Source organism: Nuphar pumila, chromosome 2 (genome assembly GCF_984573655.1).
Source record: "Nuphar pumila chromosome 2, dmNupPumi1.hap1.1, whole genome shotgun sequence".
In the NCBI taxonomy this organism is placed as follows: domain Eukaryota; kingdom Viridiplantae; phylum Streptophyta; class Magnoliopsida; order Nymphaeales; family Nymphaeaceae; genus Nuphar; species Nuphar pumila.
Window position 1 is genome coordinate 34270754 of NC_143250.1, and position 15973 is coordinate 34286726.

Genomic DNA, 15973 nt, shown 5'->3' on the forward strand with positions numbered 1-15973 from the left:
CAGGCTTTTATGTGCTTGGAACTCTCATTTTCAGACCTAGATGGCCAAGGAGTCTTGGTCTTTTGAAAGTTTCTCGAGTCTCAATCTTTGTGAAATTATATTGGTAGGTATTGAAGCATGAGCTTATATATGTGCTTCTATGACTACTGGTTTTGAGATTTAAAGGTCAAACAAAAGATTTATTCTAGTAAAGAAGAACTAGCTTGTCCATTTTATGATGACTCCAATTATGGAAAAAAACTGGAAAAAAAAATCACATCAATATTGGCAAAGTATCAAACTGCTACTGAGTAATGCAAGTTGCATACACTCACTTATGTATTCACTCTTTTCATGTCTACAACATTGTCCATGGAAATCATCCAGTTAGATGAAAATGTTCATTTCATTTTCAAAATTTATTCTAATTTGTTTTAGCAAGGGGCAATTCATTTTTCTTAAAAACAAATGGAGCATCATTTTTAGACATTAGGTTATCATGCACATTGCATTGCATAAGTCCTACCATGGTACTCAACAACATGTCACACACTATTATCGTTCATAAATGTCATCTTTGTTTTGTCTTTTGTTTGTCATGAACTTCGTTAACATCATGATTTGATTGTTTCATTTATTGAAGTCATTCATTTATGTAATATCATTTGACCCACAAAGGTCTAAAAGTTGATCTTCTATCAAGATTTGTTTTGGCAAAAAAATTCTGCAATCTTTGTCAAATTTATTCAAATTGGGTTTTTCACAATGCATGGATTATTGTCATAGTTTTTTTGCAAGAAGTGCAATTTTAATTCCATTTTTTTTTTAAATATGTTTTTGTCTGGTTGCATTTTTTTCTTGCTTGTTTCATCTTAAGACTGGTGGTTGGTCGTTAGCAATACCCCCCACTTTGCATGACTACTCATTATGCTGGGAAGACCCTCATGTGAAACAATGTTCATTTTTTGTCTTGAGACTGATGGTGGGTCATTAGCAAGACCCTTTCACCTTTAACAGCTAATCATCAGGTCTGAGAGTGAGGAACGTCTAGAAATATATTTTGACAATATAGTCATTTTTTGTCCAAGATGATAATATCAACTACAAGCAAGCTAATGCCAAGTGTCTTCTATACTGTTTTCTCAAAAAATTGATCTTTCATGAGTTATAAAATTTGTCTAAAGAACTTGCTTTGGGATCATTTTGATCAAAATTGATTAAATCAAAGCATTTAATACACATCATGTCATATACATGTTTCTGCATGTTACTAATAAGTTTTCTTGTAGATGACATAGTTTTTAGGAACCCAATTGTCCAATGTCCCATTAAAAAAAACCTACCCAATCCTATCTTACGATCCTCCTGCAGATAGATGGACATTAGGTGCATAGGTTGTCGCGCATATTGATGAATCTATCTAAAACCCATTTGTTGAGCGCTTTAACCAACTTAAACTAAATTCTCAACCTATGGACGCATCATTTTGAAAGTAGAATCATTCAATGTCTTTCAAACAAGTCAAAAAATATCTAAAAAAAGTCATTTTTTATGTTTTTTTCCCAAAAGCTTTTCTTTGTCTTTGTATGTCTTTTTAAAAAAGAAGTCACAACACTGAGTTCAAGAGAAAACCCTCATATAGAACATGGTACTAGCTTATTCTGTAGTCCAACTGTGTTTGTTCATACCTCTCTGCCTATATGATAGGCACAACAAGAAGTCCTTCATGTTAAGATATATACATGCCTTTAGATTTTGCACCATTAAGCCATCTTTGTCTTTGTCAGGATCTCTTTTTCAAAAAACTTTGCTACAACTGATTTTTTGCTCTTTTTTAATCAATGTGTCTATTAATTTGTTATCAACCAAGCTTTACATGCTCGACAACAAAGAGAGGCATCTGTAGACACATGAATTTTGACCAAGTCATTTCATGTCATGGGTCGCATACTAAAATCTAGTGTTTTTTATATTTTTTAAGGTTTTGTGAACTTCAACTATATTTTGGCCTTCAAAAAAAAATATCCTCAAGGTTTTTGTTAAAAAAATAAATAAATAAACTAGAAGTTTTCAACAAGCCAAAAATCAGGTCAATACGACATCGAGATCAAAAGTTATGACGAAAACAAGGTGACTTATTTAGTAAAAAGCCTATTTTCAGGTAGGTCCCACTTTGAGTGCATTTTTTACCATCAAAACTATCGAATTTGTTTTTTATTCAAAATATGGATTAAAGTTGAGGATATTAACTTTTTAACACATCAAAAACACCTCAAACAAACATTCAAACAGAAAGTTATGGCCAAAATAAGTTGACATGTTGGGTCAGTTTTGTCTAGTTTTAATAACGACAAATCATTTGACATTATTATATTTCTGAATTATCATTATTAGCAATAACGATACAAAATCACGTGTCATTTTTTTTTTCCAACATTTATTGTTATTAGAAAGTAATAACGATAAATGATTTATTGTTATTACTCACCCATTTATCGTTATTACCTTTTTGAAACATTGTTATTTTGGATGTCGGCAAGCTAAAAAAATATGCACCCATACTTGTTTTTGTCCATTTTTTACAGTCAAAGACACCCCGTCACTTAATGAGCTCATTAAACCCAAGATTTTCTTCCTAAATCACCTCCCTAAGATTAAAATTTAGCTCTAGGTTTGAATTCTTTTGATTTCAACCATAGATCTTGTCTCGAATATCGAATATGTAGGAACATATTCAAATCCACTTCAAAACCTATAAGTAAGGGAACCATTCTTCTTATCTAGAGGATCTGAAATCAAACTCTCAAGCAACATCACTATGCATAAATTCTTCAACAGCCTAGCCTAGCTTAGTCTAGAGTTCATATCCTCCGACTTACCCCTTTTGGAGCTCAAACCTAGCTGAAGTGTTGTCCATGCTTTCTCGTGCTCAACAATCATAGATAGGGCTACCTAAGCCCGCGGTAAGTTTGATTTATTTATTTAGTTGCTTATTTAAATTATTTTATATTTTTTATATATTTGAATTATTTTAATTTTCGCATATTTATTGTTTTCTTTATTTTTTTTTAGTTTTGGTAGCTTCCACCATCGAACTCACTTTTTCTAGGAATTCTTGTCTGAGGTACGCTCTCTTTTCGCAATACAACTCCAGCAACAATGATCCAATGTCCTTGATCCAACTAATCCCTGCTCAACGGAGGAGGAAAGACTCGAGGTCTTGAAGAACGGTTCTCCACACTTTCTCAAATTTGGATATGGATCTCAGATGCACTTTCTAAATAAATTTTCATTGGTAAAACACATTTTTGCTTTAAAAAATCAAGGATCCACAGCGGCGGTTCAAAACCAGTGCTAAATGTCAATTTTTAAAAAAAAAAAGAATGTGTGACATTACACCGGACGTTCGACCATGTTCGAAGGAAAACCATTCGAACATACGGGTATATATATATAATGAAAACCTACCCCACTAAAAAAATGTCAAACCTACCCACCACACGTTTTATTGGATTTTTGCTATTTGTTTCAATGGATCGTAAAAATGTGATTTATATGCTTGTTTTTATAGGAATAGGTTCTTGGAGCATTTGATTCCGATGCATGGATTGGTTTTTATAAGTTTTAAAAATCAACAGCATAAAGTTTTATAAATTTTTGAGGCTCTAAATTCTATTTTTTATATGCAAAATTCATGATTCAAGTATTGATTTCTAGTAAGTCAATCATGATGAACACACCTGTACAGTCAGAATTTTGAAAACAAAACACATTTTTTTTTTCATTGGGCAGGTTTGGCATGTTTTTAGTGGGTAGGTTTTCATTCTTCATATATATATATATATATATATATATATATATATAATAAAAAATAAGGTACTTTGCGCGCTCACACGTTCATTAAAAAAAAGAGCTTTAGGTGATCAAAGACTAAAGGCCCTTTTGTTATACACTTGCCGCACATTTTGTGCGTCTGATTTCTGTTTTTTTTTGGGGGTCTGACTATATATATATATATATATATATATATATATATATATATAAAGGGATAGGCGCCTGACCGGTTTTTGATCCTGACCGAATGGATGTGTGTCCAGTGTCAAAAATGACCTTTAACGGCACTTCAATGACCTTTAGCGTCGTTTCAAAAGCATCGCTAAATGTCATTTTGATGCAAAGGAGCTCTGACAGTCTGAAGGTCCATCACGCACGCGCAAAGGGCGCTCAGTTTTGGTCATGCTCAAAAGTAGTCAGGCAGTTATCACTTTTCATATATATATATATATATATATATATATGACTACAACCGTTTGTGCTTTTTTTTTTATGTTTTTATGACATTATGGGTAAAGATATAACTAACATGTTTTCTTAGTGGGAATTAGATCTTACATCATTTGATCACCACAAGTATGTAGATTTTTACAAGGATTAAAAAAACAATGATACTATTTTGAACATGCTGGATCTTACATCATACAATCATGATAAATATGTAGGTTTTTATAAGGCTTCAAAAATCAGTGATACTATTAAACATGGTGAGTCGATCTATTAGCTCCCATGGGATCAAAACAACCGTACAAAAGTTTGTAAAAATACGTTTTTATATATTATGTAATATATATTATATATTATCAAATTTTAAAAAAAACACTTAAAGCAAACTTTTCATTTTTTTCAGTACATGAGCCAGCTCGTGATCTGCTCAGAGAGCTAGGCTTGTAACTCTGCTCATGACAAACTCACGAACTCAAACAAGGGTTTACTCTTAACAAACCGAACCCGAATACCACCTCTTCCAAGGCAAAGAGGAGGAAGAAAAAGAAGAAGAAGAGGAGGAGGAGGAGCGAGAAGTTCGGGAGAAGGGGTAAATAATTTCGTCAATTATATTTATCGTTTTCTTGTCCTTTGTTTCTACCAAGATGTCTGAAGTTTGCCTTTGCCGTCTTTCTTTTTTCCCCAAAAAGTTTCCCATTTTCCCCCTTAATTTCTTAGGGAAGATCTGCCCCTCTGTCATTTTTGGTGTTTATCGTTTCCGTGACCTCTCTCACAGTCTGCTTTTTAGTCTAATTTGGTTCTGGGTATTATTACAAACTATTTGTTCACAATTAATGATTTTCCCCCTTCAACTTGGTTGCTGAAAATCACCATGATGCATGTATTTGAGGAAAAGTTGAGTTTAGATGGTGGTCTCGGTTCGGTGAATTAGCTCATCGCCCTCTGATTTTGTTACATGTGAAAATTCTGCTTGGCTTCAATATTGGCAAGATTTTTAATGCTTTAACAACTCATATCGAAACAATTTTGTTGTGCACAAGAAGCATTTCGTCATGCTGCAATTGCAAACTACAGTTGTAGATATTGTTGCGAAGGTTATGTATTATAATTTAAGATGTGGAATTGTTGGTACCTCATTTACGAGAAAATGTTTTATACAGTGCAAATTGATTAGGGGAATGGGCTGGTCAGATCTACAGCGAAGACATGGAAGGAGGCAGTTAGAGGTGACATGAAAGATTGTATAGCTCTAGATAGACAGGAATGGAGAAATAGGACTTGTAAACTTACCCCATAGTTGTGATGATGATGATGATGATGATGGGTTACCTACGAAAATACTATGAATGACATTTCGCTCATTATTCTGACTGTTTCTGGAGAGGCTATTTTATGTAGGAAAGTTTTCAAGAAGGGTAAGGATTGGAAGGAGCTTTTAGAGGATGTGAATTTTAGGTTTTATTTCCTATTTGGAGGATGATTCTTCCGCTTTTTATTACAATCTTTAAGGATATCATCAACCTTACAGAGGAAATTTCTAGCTTTCCATGACACATGGTAACAAAAATAGAATATGCACCTTCTGAAAAAAGTTCTCCATATAGTAGTTCTTACTTTGAGTTCATCTAGGATTCCAGTGATATGTTCTTTTAAGATTTGGGTTCACCAAGTGAATGTTCACATGCTTCAAGATGGCTATCTACATCCTCCAGGTTTTGACTTATTCTAGTTTCATTTTTTCTCTCAAGCTTCAGCATGAAGTTTGTCTTCTAATCAACTGGTGTTACTATTGCCTGACTTAACTTGACCTGGATTGCCCAACAAAAAGAGGGAAAAGAAGAGAATTGTCACAACTGTTGGTAAAAGAATCTCCTGATAATTCCCTCTTGAATAATTACTTGAACTTTTTTTTCCCATTCTTTCAAGAATAGCATGCCTGCTTAATTTTCTTCCTTTGTTGGTTTACATTTCCCATTGCTTTCTCATCTGTTTTCATCCCCTCCCCCCTTTCACCTTCCTTACTCAATTGGATTTTCTTTCTCCAATTTTTGTTCTTTATTCAATGAAGTCTGTAGTCTTTTTTTAATATGCTTTTTTTCGATGAGAATTGGAGAAAACCACCCCCGGAGTAAGTGACCTAGCCGTGCTGGTTAACCCTGCCAGCCTACGGGCGCCTCTCCAGCGGTGTAAAACCAGAGTGCACTCCTCGCCCCCAGGGCATCGCCCTGCTCGTGTATATGCCCCTTGTGCTAGTTCACTTAATATTTAGCGATGTCACAAGGCAACAGGTTGGTAGGTGTGTCACTGAAAATTTTGAGTGTTTGCTTCTTAGGTGGTTGATAGCATAATTTGTGTTTTGCTTCAGGAGCCCACTGTCTTGAGATTTTCTTTATAATGCATATTGAACCCCATACCTCTTCATGCAGGAGCTCAAATTCAGAAAGTATGTCTAGTACTCTTGGCTTCATGGCATCCTTCCAGCCTGTTTCCACCATATTTTCAGTGCCTAAAGATGCTAGAATTAAACAAAAGCCGGTTAGAGCTGTTTCAGCAAGACACAAAAAAATGCTAGAAGAACTCTATAACGTTCGAGTTGAAAGGAAGGCATCAGCTGAAAGGCTTGAAGAGTTGGGAGTTTCAAGATGGTCAATGTGGAAAACTGGAAAGTGTAAGTTGCCATGGGACTGGCATGTGGATCAGCAGGTTTACATTATTAAAGGGAGTGTGAAAGTGTTTCCTGAGGGATGCAAAGAGTGCATCGTCTTCAATGCTGGTGACTTGGTGAGGTATCCTAAATGGTTTGAAGCTGAGCTTCACTTTGATGGACCATATGAGGAGCATTACAGATTCCGAGCATATGGTGACGATTAAGGATCTTGTTCTGAGGTCTAGTTGTTTCTGTGTCCATCTGTACTCTGCAAATAGCCTTCCTTAGCTTAATATCCAATACAACATTTCTATTTGTGGTGTAGTTGTGCTGCTTATTTCTGAATGCTAAAAATTGTGTGCAGTATGATGAATGTGGCTGCCAGGATCTCTTTTGAATTTTAGACATTTTGTTCCCACTTTTGAGTGCTAATGGAAAACCTGGCACAAGGGATGCCTAGTCGTGACAATTTTGGGCTATCAACCTCTGCCCATCGGATTATTCCCACCTCTTTCCACAGGTCAAGCCTTTGTACGATACATGTGTTGAAGGGGATTTAGATTAGCATGGTCGTGTTAATTTTTGAGAGAATTTTCTTCCTCTTCAGAGACATAGGGCATAGACTTTTGGTCACTCGTGTTTCAAGTTCTTGTCAAAATGGTAGGATAGTGTTGATGCCATCATGCAAGAGGATGGACAGAGCCCAAAAGGAATTACTATTTTACACATAAAGTAGGCAATTTTGCCAATCCGGAATATGGTTCCCCAGTGGGTTTCAAACTTGACGTCTCTGGCAAAATTTGTATCTAATTTATTGACTTATCTCAGTGTATCCCTTTGGTTTGATTGTTTGTTTTGCAATTCTGGGTTGTCGCTGGCATGATTCCAATTGAATAGTTGGTGAAACTAAAAAATTTGCATTGTATTGTCCCTTTGTTCTCTAGATAACAGCAAGGATTTGAGTGTCAGATCCCTCAGATAAGATGTCATGTGGATCACTGCCTGAACTGTAATGAGCTTTCTTTTACATTCTCTGGATTGACAAGCATGAAATTTAACTTAGGATACCTTTTATTTTCAAAGCATGATGAGAAGTTTTGTCTGCTTAGATGGTTGAAGTTATTAAGGTGTTACCTGGAGTGATTACGTTTATCAGAACCCTATCATCCCAGGTGATTGCGGTTCTGCGATTCCTGGGTGAGCCTGTACACATCCATGACTGTTAAGTTGCCCTAAGCAACTAACACAGAACAACCTCTCTTTCCTTTTATCCTGTAATTTCTTAATGGCCCAGCAAATTACATGTTGAGAATTATAATCATGTTTTGCTGCAGGTCATTTCACCACCATGGGTCACAGGGTAGTAGTCTAAGCTACAATCTTTTAAGGCCATTCAAGGGAAATTTCAAGGAACTATGAAATGGGTGCTTGCCTTTCATACTTGTATGTATGCCAAATGCCTAATTACTTAACAATCGAATCAAATTTCTACAAGGACAATAAAGAAAATAACTTTCATCTTATCCATCCTAGCTTTGATCTTCAACATTATTTTTCCTTTTGAGGAATGTGCACCGTGAGACCTTTGTTTATGTTTTTGAGGAGAAGAATAACATTTTTTCAGGGAAAGGCCTTTGTTTAATCAAGACTTCCAAGTTATCAACACTTCATTTTCCTCAATCAGAGCAGAAATGACCTCCCAAATGTTCTTTCAAAAATGTTTTTTATTCTCTAAAAAAAGAAAAAATGAGTTCGATCTCCTTGGCAGGTGCTTTAGTAGGTTATCGGCCAGATTTAGATGGGATGTTGCATTATCAACAGATTAGGTTTAGGTGGGTCAGATACCAAAATGTACTAGCCTAAATAAATAGCAAAATGGAGTACCTGGCACGAAGATTCTACGTATGTAACCAACATATCCTCCATTGGAACCTAATGAAATAAAGGAGAGATCAAATTTAATGAGATTAATAGGGTATCAATTTTTAAACACACCTATAACGTCGCATCCGATTTTTTAAATACAGAATATTTTAGTTCTTGGTATTCAAGCCTTTGGAAATTTGGTACACAGAGTCGGACTTGGAGGAAAAGTGCACGTGCGATGTAATTTTGGAAGCAAATAGAACCAATTATTGTTGACAATTATCCAATAAAAAGGTACATATATGTCAATATACAAGCCCCCAAAATGAACTGCTATATAATTGACAAATCTGGCAACCCTGCATGATAGGGTGGTTGGCAATGTCAAATTGGAGGTCCTTCCCGTGGCACAACAACCATGCTTAGTTTTTTCATCAGTACGAAATACAACACCATCTGTCTCATCCTGATCACAGAATGAAAATATGAGAACAATCTAAAAATGCATCTCTACTGCTCACAGAAGCTTTTCTTGTATTTTCATCATTCGATTCACAGTAACAGAGAATAAAGTTAACAATCAGCAGTAGGTCAATCATGAAAGTCTTTCATCTGGCACAGGACCGATCAAGTGGTTAGGACAAAGTATATGATTAAGAAGCTGCAAACGTTCTCCCCAACAGATAGATACTGTAGGACAATCATAGAAAACAGCATGAATTATAGGTCAGGTACAAGGATAATTGAACAAATTGCTAACAATTGCACTGAAAATGAAAGACTTCCTGCATCAGGAACTGCAGATTCAACGAGGTTTATCCAAAACCAGGTTTCTAAGCAATAGTTGCAAGAATTATACTTGCTATAGCATGCCAAAAATTTAGAAAATAATCTGAAAATAGTGGATAACCTGAGCAGTCGGAATTCAGAATGTGGAGCTACCAGCTGAGGTGGAATAGCCAGCAGCTTGCAACTCTTTCAAGGTGTTTGCTAGCCAGTCTAAACCCTCATAAAGGCCTTCTCCTTTGATAGCACAGGTTCCCTGGATATGCCATCTTCTGTTCTTCAGATCATAAAGACCAAGCCCTTGACAAACCTCCACTGGAGTCATGGACCCCCTCTACAGATTTGAAAGCGCATTGCACCATCAGGAGAGAAAAGATATTTAAACATTTAGTCTAAGTGTATATCTATCTTTGTGCATGACAGCTAAAGAATGCGCATGCCGAGAACCAGTCTCACAAGAGCATCCACCATGTAATATGCCCGTAGGACTAGAAATGATATTATGCATACCTAAGTATCTAAATAGTGTCAACCTTATGGCAATACAAGCGTCTGTATTGAGTGAAAAATCATGTGCTGATGCATGCTGGCATGTATAAGGTTGCACAGCTTCCAACGGTAGAACTCAGCAATCAGCTGATTGTGCAGCTGCATTATGCAGATAGGCTGGTGAGCTTCTTCTGCATATGTTTGCATATCCACAATATTACCTGAATTACTGTGTTCAATTGTTCTTGTGCACAATCATGGATGCATGTATTACATGTGCAAGGAGGATGCTTTTGAGCACTTGATTGGAAATGACATTCGACCCACCATGTCTTGTTTGTTTGCTAATACCAAGATGACACTGTTCAGCATGAAGGGATCACTAATAATGGCCTGCCAAAAGATAACCAAATCAGAAGCCGTGTTGTTGGTAATTATTTTTCACCTTCATAAAGTCATTATGAGGTCACTGCTTATGACAGATTAATGAGACAAAGAAGCAAGATAACCTGAAACTCTGCTTTTGCTTTACCAATGCGTTCTCTGTCCAACGAATCAACAACATAAATCTGCAGAATGCAAAGAATGTCACTCCATACTGTAATACCTTCACGACTTTCTTAAAGAGATAATACCTTCATTGTGGCAAGAAACCAGCATAGACACTTGTATATATATATATATATATATCAACAAAAAACAAAAATACATTGAGAATTAGGCAGCTGTAACTGGGTTATTTTTATAGTACAGGAGGTTAGGAACATTCAGCAATTTGATTCCTTCCACTGATTTGTGAGAGGGTTGAGGTTGTTGTGGGGGATAAGGTGACCAGTCCTGTAAAAGCTGTTACAGTACAGGACCTAAAAGGCCCCAAACTGACAGAACACACCACTGAAACTAGCTTAAAGGGTGCATTGTAACTGTATCTTATCATACAATACCATGCAGCACATAAAATGTATATTAAAATAACCATCTAAGTGTCAGAACTGATTTTCTAGCACTTTTCTTTTTTAATAAATTTGCTCAACATTCTCGTCACTTTTTGCTGGACTATATTGGCCTGTTGTTGTCATTAAACCCCTATACTGGTCAAATTCATTTACAAGGTTTATGAGAGGTTATTAAGGTTTCCAATAGTGGAGGACTTAGGTCTTGTGGAAGTACCTTCTTCACTTCTCTGATTGCTCTAAAAGGCAAGCTAGGCCTCGAAAAGGGATGTTGTACACTACGTTTTGGCAGACTAATGTAATTTCTCAACCTAGTTTGCAGCTTCCTCTTATCAAAGGTAAGTCATTTTCATATTTTGATTGGAAGGAAATATATATATATATATATATATATATATATAAATATATATATATATATATATAAATATATATATATATAGTTGTGTTTAACATTAGCTACATTCAACCAATTAAAATGGCTAAATTACCCTTAAAAGAATGGCATTTTTAAAAATGCATGGTTACTTTTTTGGGCATTATAGGTATTTTGAACTTGGAGGGAAATGAAAAGTTAAACACCTTTTCAAAAAGGTTAACTTTATGAATATATCAAAGTTACCTTTTTGACCTCAAAAAGTAATCATGTAGTTTAAAAAATGCCATTTTTTTAGGGTATTTTAATGATTTTAGTAAGGTTGAATCTATCTAATGTTAAATAGAACTAGTTTAATGTTAGATTAACCCATATATATATATATATATATATATATATATATATATATATATATATATATATATATATAAAGGCAGACAGATATCTGGAGTTGTAAATGAGCATACTACCAATCCACTCTTTCACAACAGCTAGATTAGCTAGTTTTACCAATTAATCACTACCACTGGTTACTGATTACAACTATGAAAGTTATTAATATTCTATACAATTAAAAAACTTGAGCTAAGAAAGAACTCATGCAAATTTAGCAGTAGCAACTACTATTACTTGAGGGCATGACCACAATTTTGGCATAATTTCAGTTTAGCCTTGAAGCATCCCATATTGCTGAAAACAATACTAACCAACATTACCCGCCAAGAGATAAAATAGTACCAATTCTTACCAGCCCATCAGTATTGTTGAAGTAATGCCTCCACAAAGGCCGAAGCTTCTCCTGGCCACCAACATCCCACACAGTGAACTGTACATTTTTGTACTGAACCTTCTCTACATTGAAACCTACATCAGAACAAAGAGAAAGTCAGAACATAAGGTTGGCAACCATGTACTTGTCCATATAACCCTAGATGAAAATGTTTAATTGAGAGATGTTTCCATTCCAATACATGCCACAAAAAACTTGACTAATGAGGTCCATAACAGTTTGTAAATGTTAAACCTTGCTTGAACTCATTATACACAAAACCATCATCTATAACATATTTCTGCAAACCATATATGATACAAGGGTATATGCAAACTGTGTTAAATGACTGATTTCAATAACAAGAGGCAACTCTATGGTGCATTTGTGTGAAAGGGGAAACGATGAGGTTTCTGCGAAACACACAAAGCACGAAGTGTTTCCACGGGACCGACCGTGGCAACGCAAACAGGGCTCTCTTTCTTCGCGGAAAGAGAGCCCCAAAATCAGTGTGACCACTCCCCTTTCAGCGGAATGGCTTCCCGTGGGGGGGAGGGGGGTCCGACTCTGTTTCCGCAGAAGGAGGCTCCACGTGGATTGTGGTGCGGAGCCTCCTTGCGCATGATGCAAACGCCCCCTACAAAAGTTCTTGCCTTTTCCAGTGTTAGATTCATGGCATTGTCCATGATGTCAGAATAGGAGATAGGTGGACTATCTCAACATAAAAAAACCATCTCAATTTTCTATTGATGTTTACCTAGCACTAAATATGTTCTTTGATCATTTTGTCAACATACACGTGCCTATGTGTTCACTGAAACATGCTTCTTCCATCATATTTCACATTTCCAAATTCATGTTCTGTCCCATGCAAAGGTATCAGAAAACTGTAATGAAATGAGAAAGAGAATGCCTCTTATGGGCCTACAAGAACACAATATCAAAGAACACCAAGACCACTTAACACATGCACATAAGCCACTTAAGGGTCAAGAACACACTAAAAATATCAGATTTTATATATCAAAATGCTTGAGAAAGCATTAGGTTTACAAGGGGAATACCCCTATTTATACACAACCAAGACCACATAATAACCGTGATTTTTCGCTAATTACTTTTGTTTATAAAATAAAATAATGCGAAATATGGAAAATGGGCCGGGGATCCACATTTCGGATCTAGGACCCATAAAGGGGTATAATACAACAACAACAACTACGCCTTCATCCCAAAACAATTGGGGTCGGCGATATGAACCAACAAAGAAAATCATTATGGGTCTTCCACATGAATCCTTCTCCTCCATTCATTTTTATCCAATGCCATGTCCTCGGTGAGGTTCAAAGCATTCATATCCTTTCTTATCACCTCCATCCATGTCTTCCTAGGCCTACCCCGACCTCTTTTAACTAATATATTTTCCCATTTTTCCATCCTTCTAACTGGAGCATCATTAGGCCTTTTCAGCATTGTGATTACAGCATTGTGCATTTAGTACTGTTCGAGGTCGCACGACCGTTTCATCCGATCATCGCAGTACTAGACGTGTCGTGCACGACTACAAGTACTCTAGGATGAAGGGGGTATAGCTCCTCAATAGAAGCCTCAACAGGAGTGTCTCACAAAGATGTAAAGTTTATCAACTTTACTTTATCCTTTGAAACAGCAGTACCTTGTGCCAATATTATGCATGCGATTTTCTAGAACCTCATCCGCTATCGGGGTATCTACATGCCTCGCATGACTCGATACCGACCTCGATAGACGAGATACAGGTTTCTCAACAGAACCCCACTCGTCTGCAGGACTACATACTCAAGGAGTCAGGATCCTTGCAAGGTATCCCTCTCCTTAGACGAGGATGTAACGCTAGCTCCCAACTCAACTCTCGTCGCAAGAGAGAAAGTGGTAAATGCCCATTTTTGCATCCTCCACGAGGATGCCCTTAGGCAAACGCAAAGGGCAAGAACCTGCACGTCATCTGCAATAGCAAGGCAATACCAACACATATGCAAAAGCAAGAGCCTAGGCGCAGGGTGCGACGGCAAGGTAAGCGCGGTAAGCAGAAGTGCGACGCTAAACCTCGACGCGATGCGTGACGGCAAGTAAAGACTGACATAAGGTAAAGGGCAAGGATCGCGAAACTGCGTCCATGAGTTAAGTGCATACTCATATAAATATATATATTTGTATATATATATATTTATTTAATGGTCGTTTTTAGTTTAATTGAACTTAATTCAATTATCCAAGTCTTTCGTGCAATCTTCCCCTACCTCGGAGAGTTACGAGCTTGCTGGCGTCTGCGGATGTACACGACTGACGGCTCGGGTCGCAGAGCGCGAGTGGGATCCGTTGTAGCTGCAAATATGCGACAATCTTAGCACGCTAACAGCAAAACAGAAGGTCGGAGTCATTGCCACTGACCTAACGCGAAGGAAGCAGAAGCAGGGGCAGCGGGCCCCTGTTGACTTGCTTTCGGAAAAGTACGAGGAAATAGGGGGTTGTACCCCTGCCCTCAAAGAGCGAGGACAGGCAGGGCTGCGCCCCTGTCTGACGAAAAAAAAAAAAGAGGCAGGGGGCTTCACCCCTGCCTGACGAACATGCACAGAGGTAGGGGCTCGGCCCTTGCCTAATGAAATGCGAACAGGCAGGGGGCGAAGCCCCTGCCTGATGCCAAGGAAGAACAAGGCGAGGAGGCTTGCCCCTTCCCGTCGAAAAATAACGGAGGCAGGGGTGATGCCCCCGCCTAAAGAGTGAAGAGGCACAGGGAGGGGGTTCGGCCCCTCCCCTGCCCTGCCATAATAAGAAGCAGGGAGGGGGCCGACCCCCTCCCCTGCCATAATAAGAAGCAGGGACTGTGAACACCCCAAATTTTCCAAAAAATCCAAAATTTCCTTCTTTACCCTAAACCTCCGTCATCTAAGTAATCGGATCAATTTTTAACCAAAAATTTCATTCATTCCTTGAATTCACTAGAATTCGGACTCAAAGTCTTATCTCTGACCCAGTTTTGATCCGAATCATATCCAAAAACCCCTTTTCGAGAAAAATTTCAAAAATAAAAGTCTGAATTCTCAGAAAACCCCTCTTTTGTAAATATTTCTCGAAAAATTTCCAAAAATAGTTTAACCTCTCATTTTCCCTAGTTCTAGAGTTTTATCCTTAAAAATACAAAAAAAATGTAGAAGATTTCAAGAAAGGAACGAAATATATATATATATAGGAAAACCAAAAAAAAAATACAAAAAAATATATCTTAAAATCACCTTTTGAAAAATCGCCCTTTTGATAAAATATACCTTTTTTGAAAAAATATAATAAAAGAGTCTCGTCTCGGAAAATTTTAAAATTGAAGGGTTTTATTTTGAAAAACAGAGAAAAACCCTAAAAAGGATAGCTCGCTCTCTCTCTCTCTCTCTCTCTGGGATTCTCTCCCTCTTTCTCTCGCATGCTTACCCTCTCTCTCACCTAAAATCCTAAATCGAGGGATACTCCCTCTCTCAACCCTTAAGCCCTAACCTGATTCACCTTCACCCACCATCACCTCCGGCTCTTGCAATAAGTGGGTTATTTTCTTTTACCGCCAGATCTCAAGAGGTGTCGACTATAGACTGGTTTAGGGTTTTCCCCTCTTTCTCCTCTCCCTCTAGTTGCGTCGTCGACCAGGCTATCCCGCACTACCCTCTGGAAACCTCCATCTTCTGCCAACCGTCGGATCAACCTTCCTCCTGCTTTGCCGCGACCCTCGATCACCAACGGCCTCGCAGGCCCTCCCCCATCGCCAACCCTTCAATCATCCCTCTTCAGCCGTCTGATTCCCAACG

At 37.4% G+C, this 15973-nt stretch overlaps 1 protein-coding gene and 1 long non-coding RNA gene across 4 annotated transcripts in view; one reads left to right on the forward strand and one right to left on the reverse strand.

Annotated features, from left to right (window-relative positions):
- The first annotated feature begins 4709 nt into the window (after nucleotides 1–4709).
- LOC149845219 (uncharacterized) lies at nucleotides 4710–7218 on the forward strand. The gene is made up of 2 exons (XR_016430429.1): nucleotides 4710–4849; nucleotides 6687–7218. It is a non-coding gene; the product is annotated as an uncharacterized LOC149845219 (long non-coding RNA).
- A 1815-nt stretch (nucleotides 7219–9033) lies between these two features.
- Nucleotides 9034–15973, reverse strand: part of LOC149845220 (ADP-ribosylation factor-like) — a 46755-nt gene continuing 39815 nt past the window's right edge. Inside the window, exons 3-7 of one of the 3 annotated variants that reach the window (XM_089995616.1) lie at nucleotides 12123–12238; nucleotides 10558–10617; nucleotides 10376–10441; nucleotides 9684–9893; nucleotides 9034–9239 (exon numbers count right to left, since the gene is read on the reverse strand). In XM_089995616.1, coding sequence (XP_089851742.1) covers nucleotides 9699–9893; nucleotides 10376–10441; nucleotides 10558–10617; nucleotides 12123–12238 — 437 coding nt within the window. In that variant the 3' untranslated portion in view covers nucleotides 9034–9239; nucleotides 9684–9698. Of the gene's footprint in view, nucleotides 9464–9683; nucleotides 9894–10375; nucleotides 10442–10557; nucleotides 10618–12122; nucleotides 12239–15973 lie in introns of all 3 variants that reach the window. The other 2 variants (XM_089995617.1, XM_089995615.1) reach the window with 2 other exon arrangements.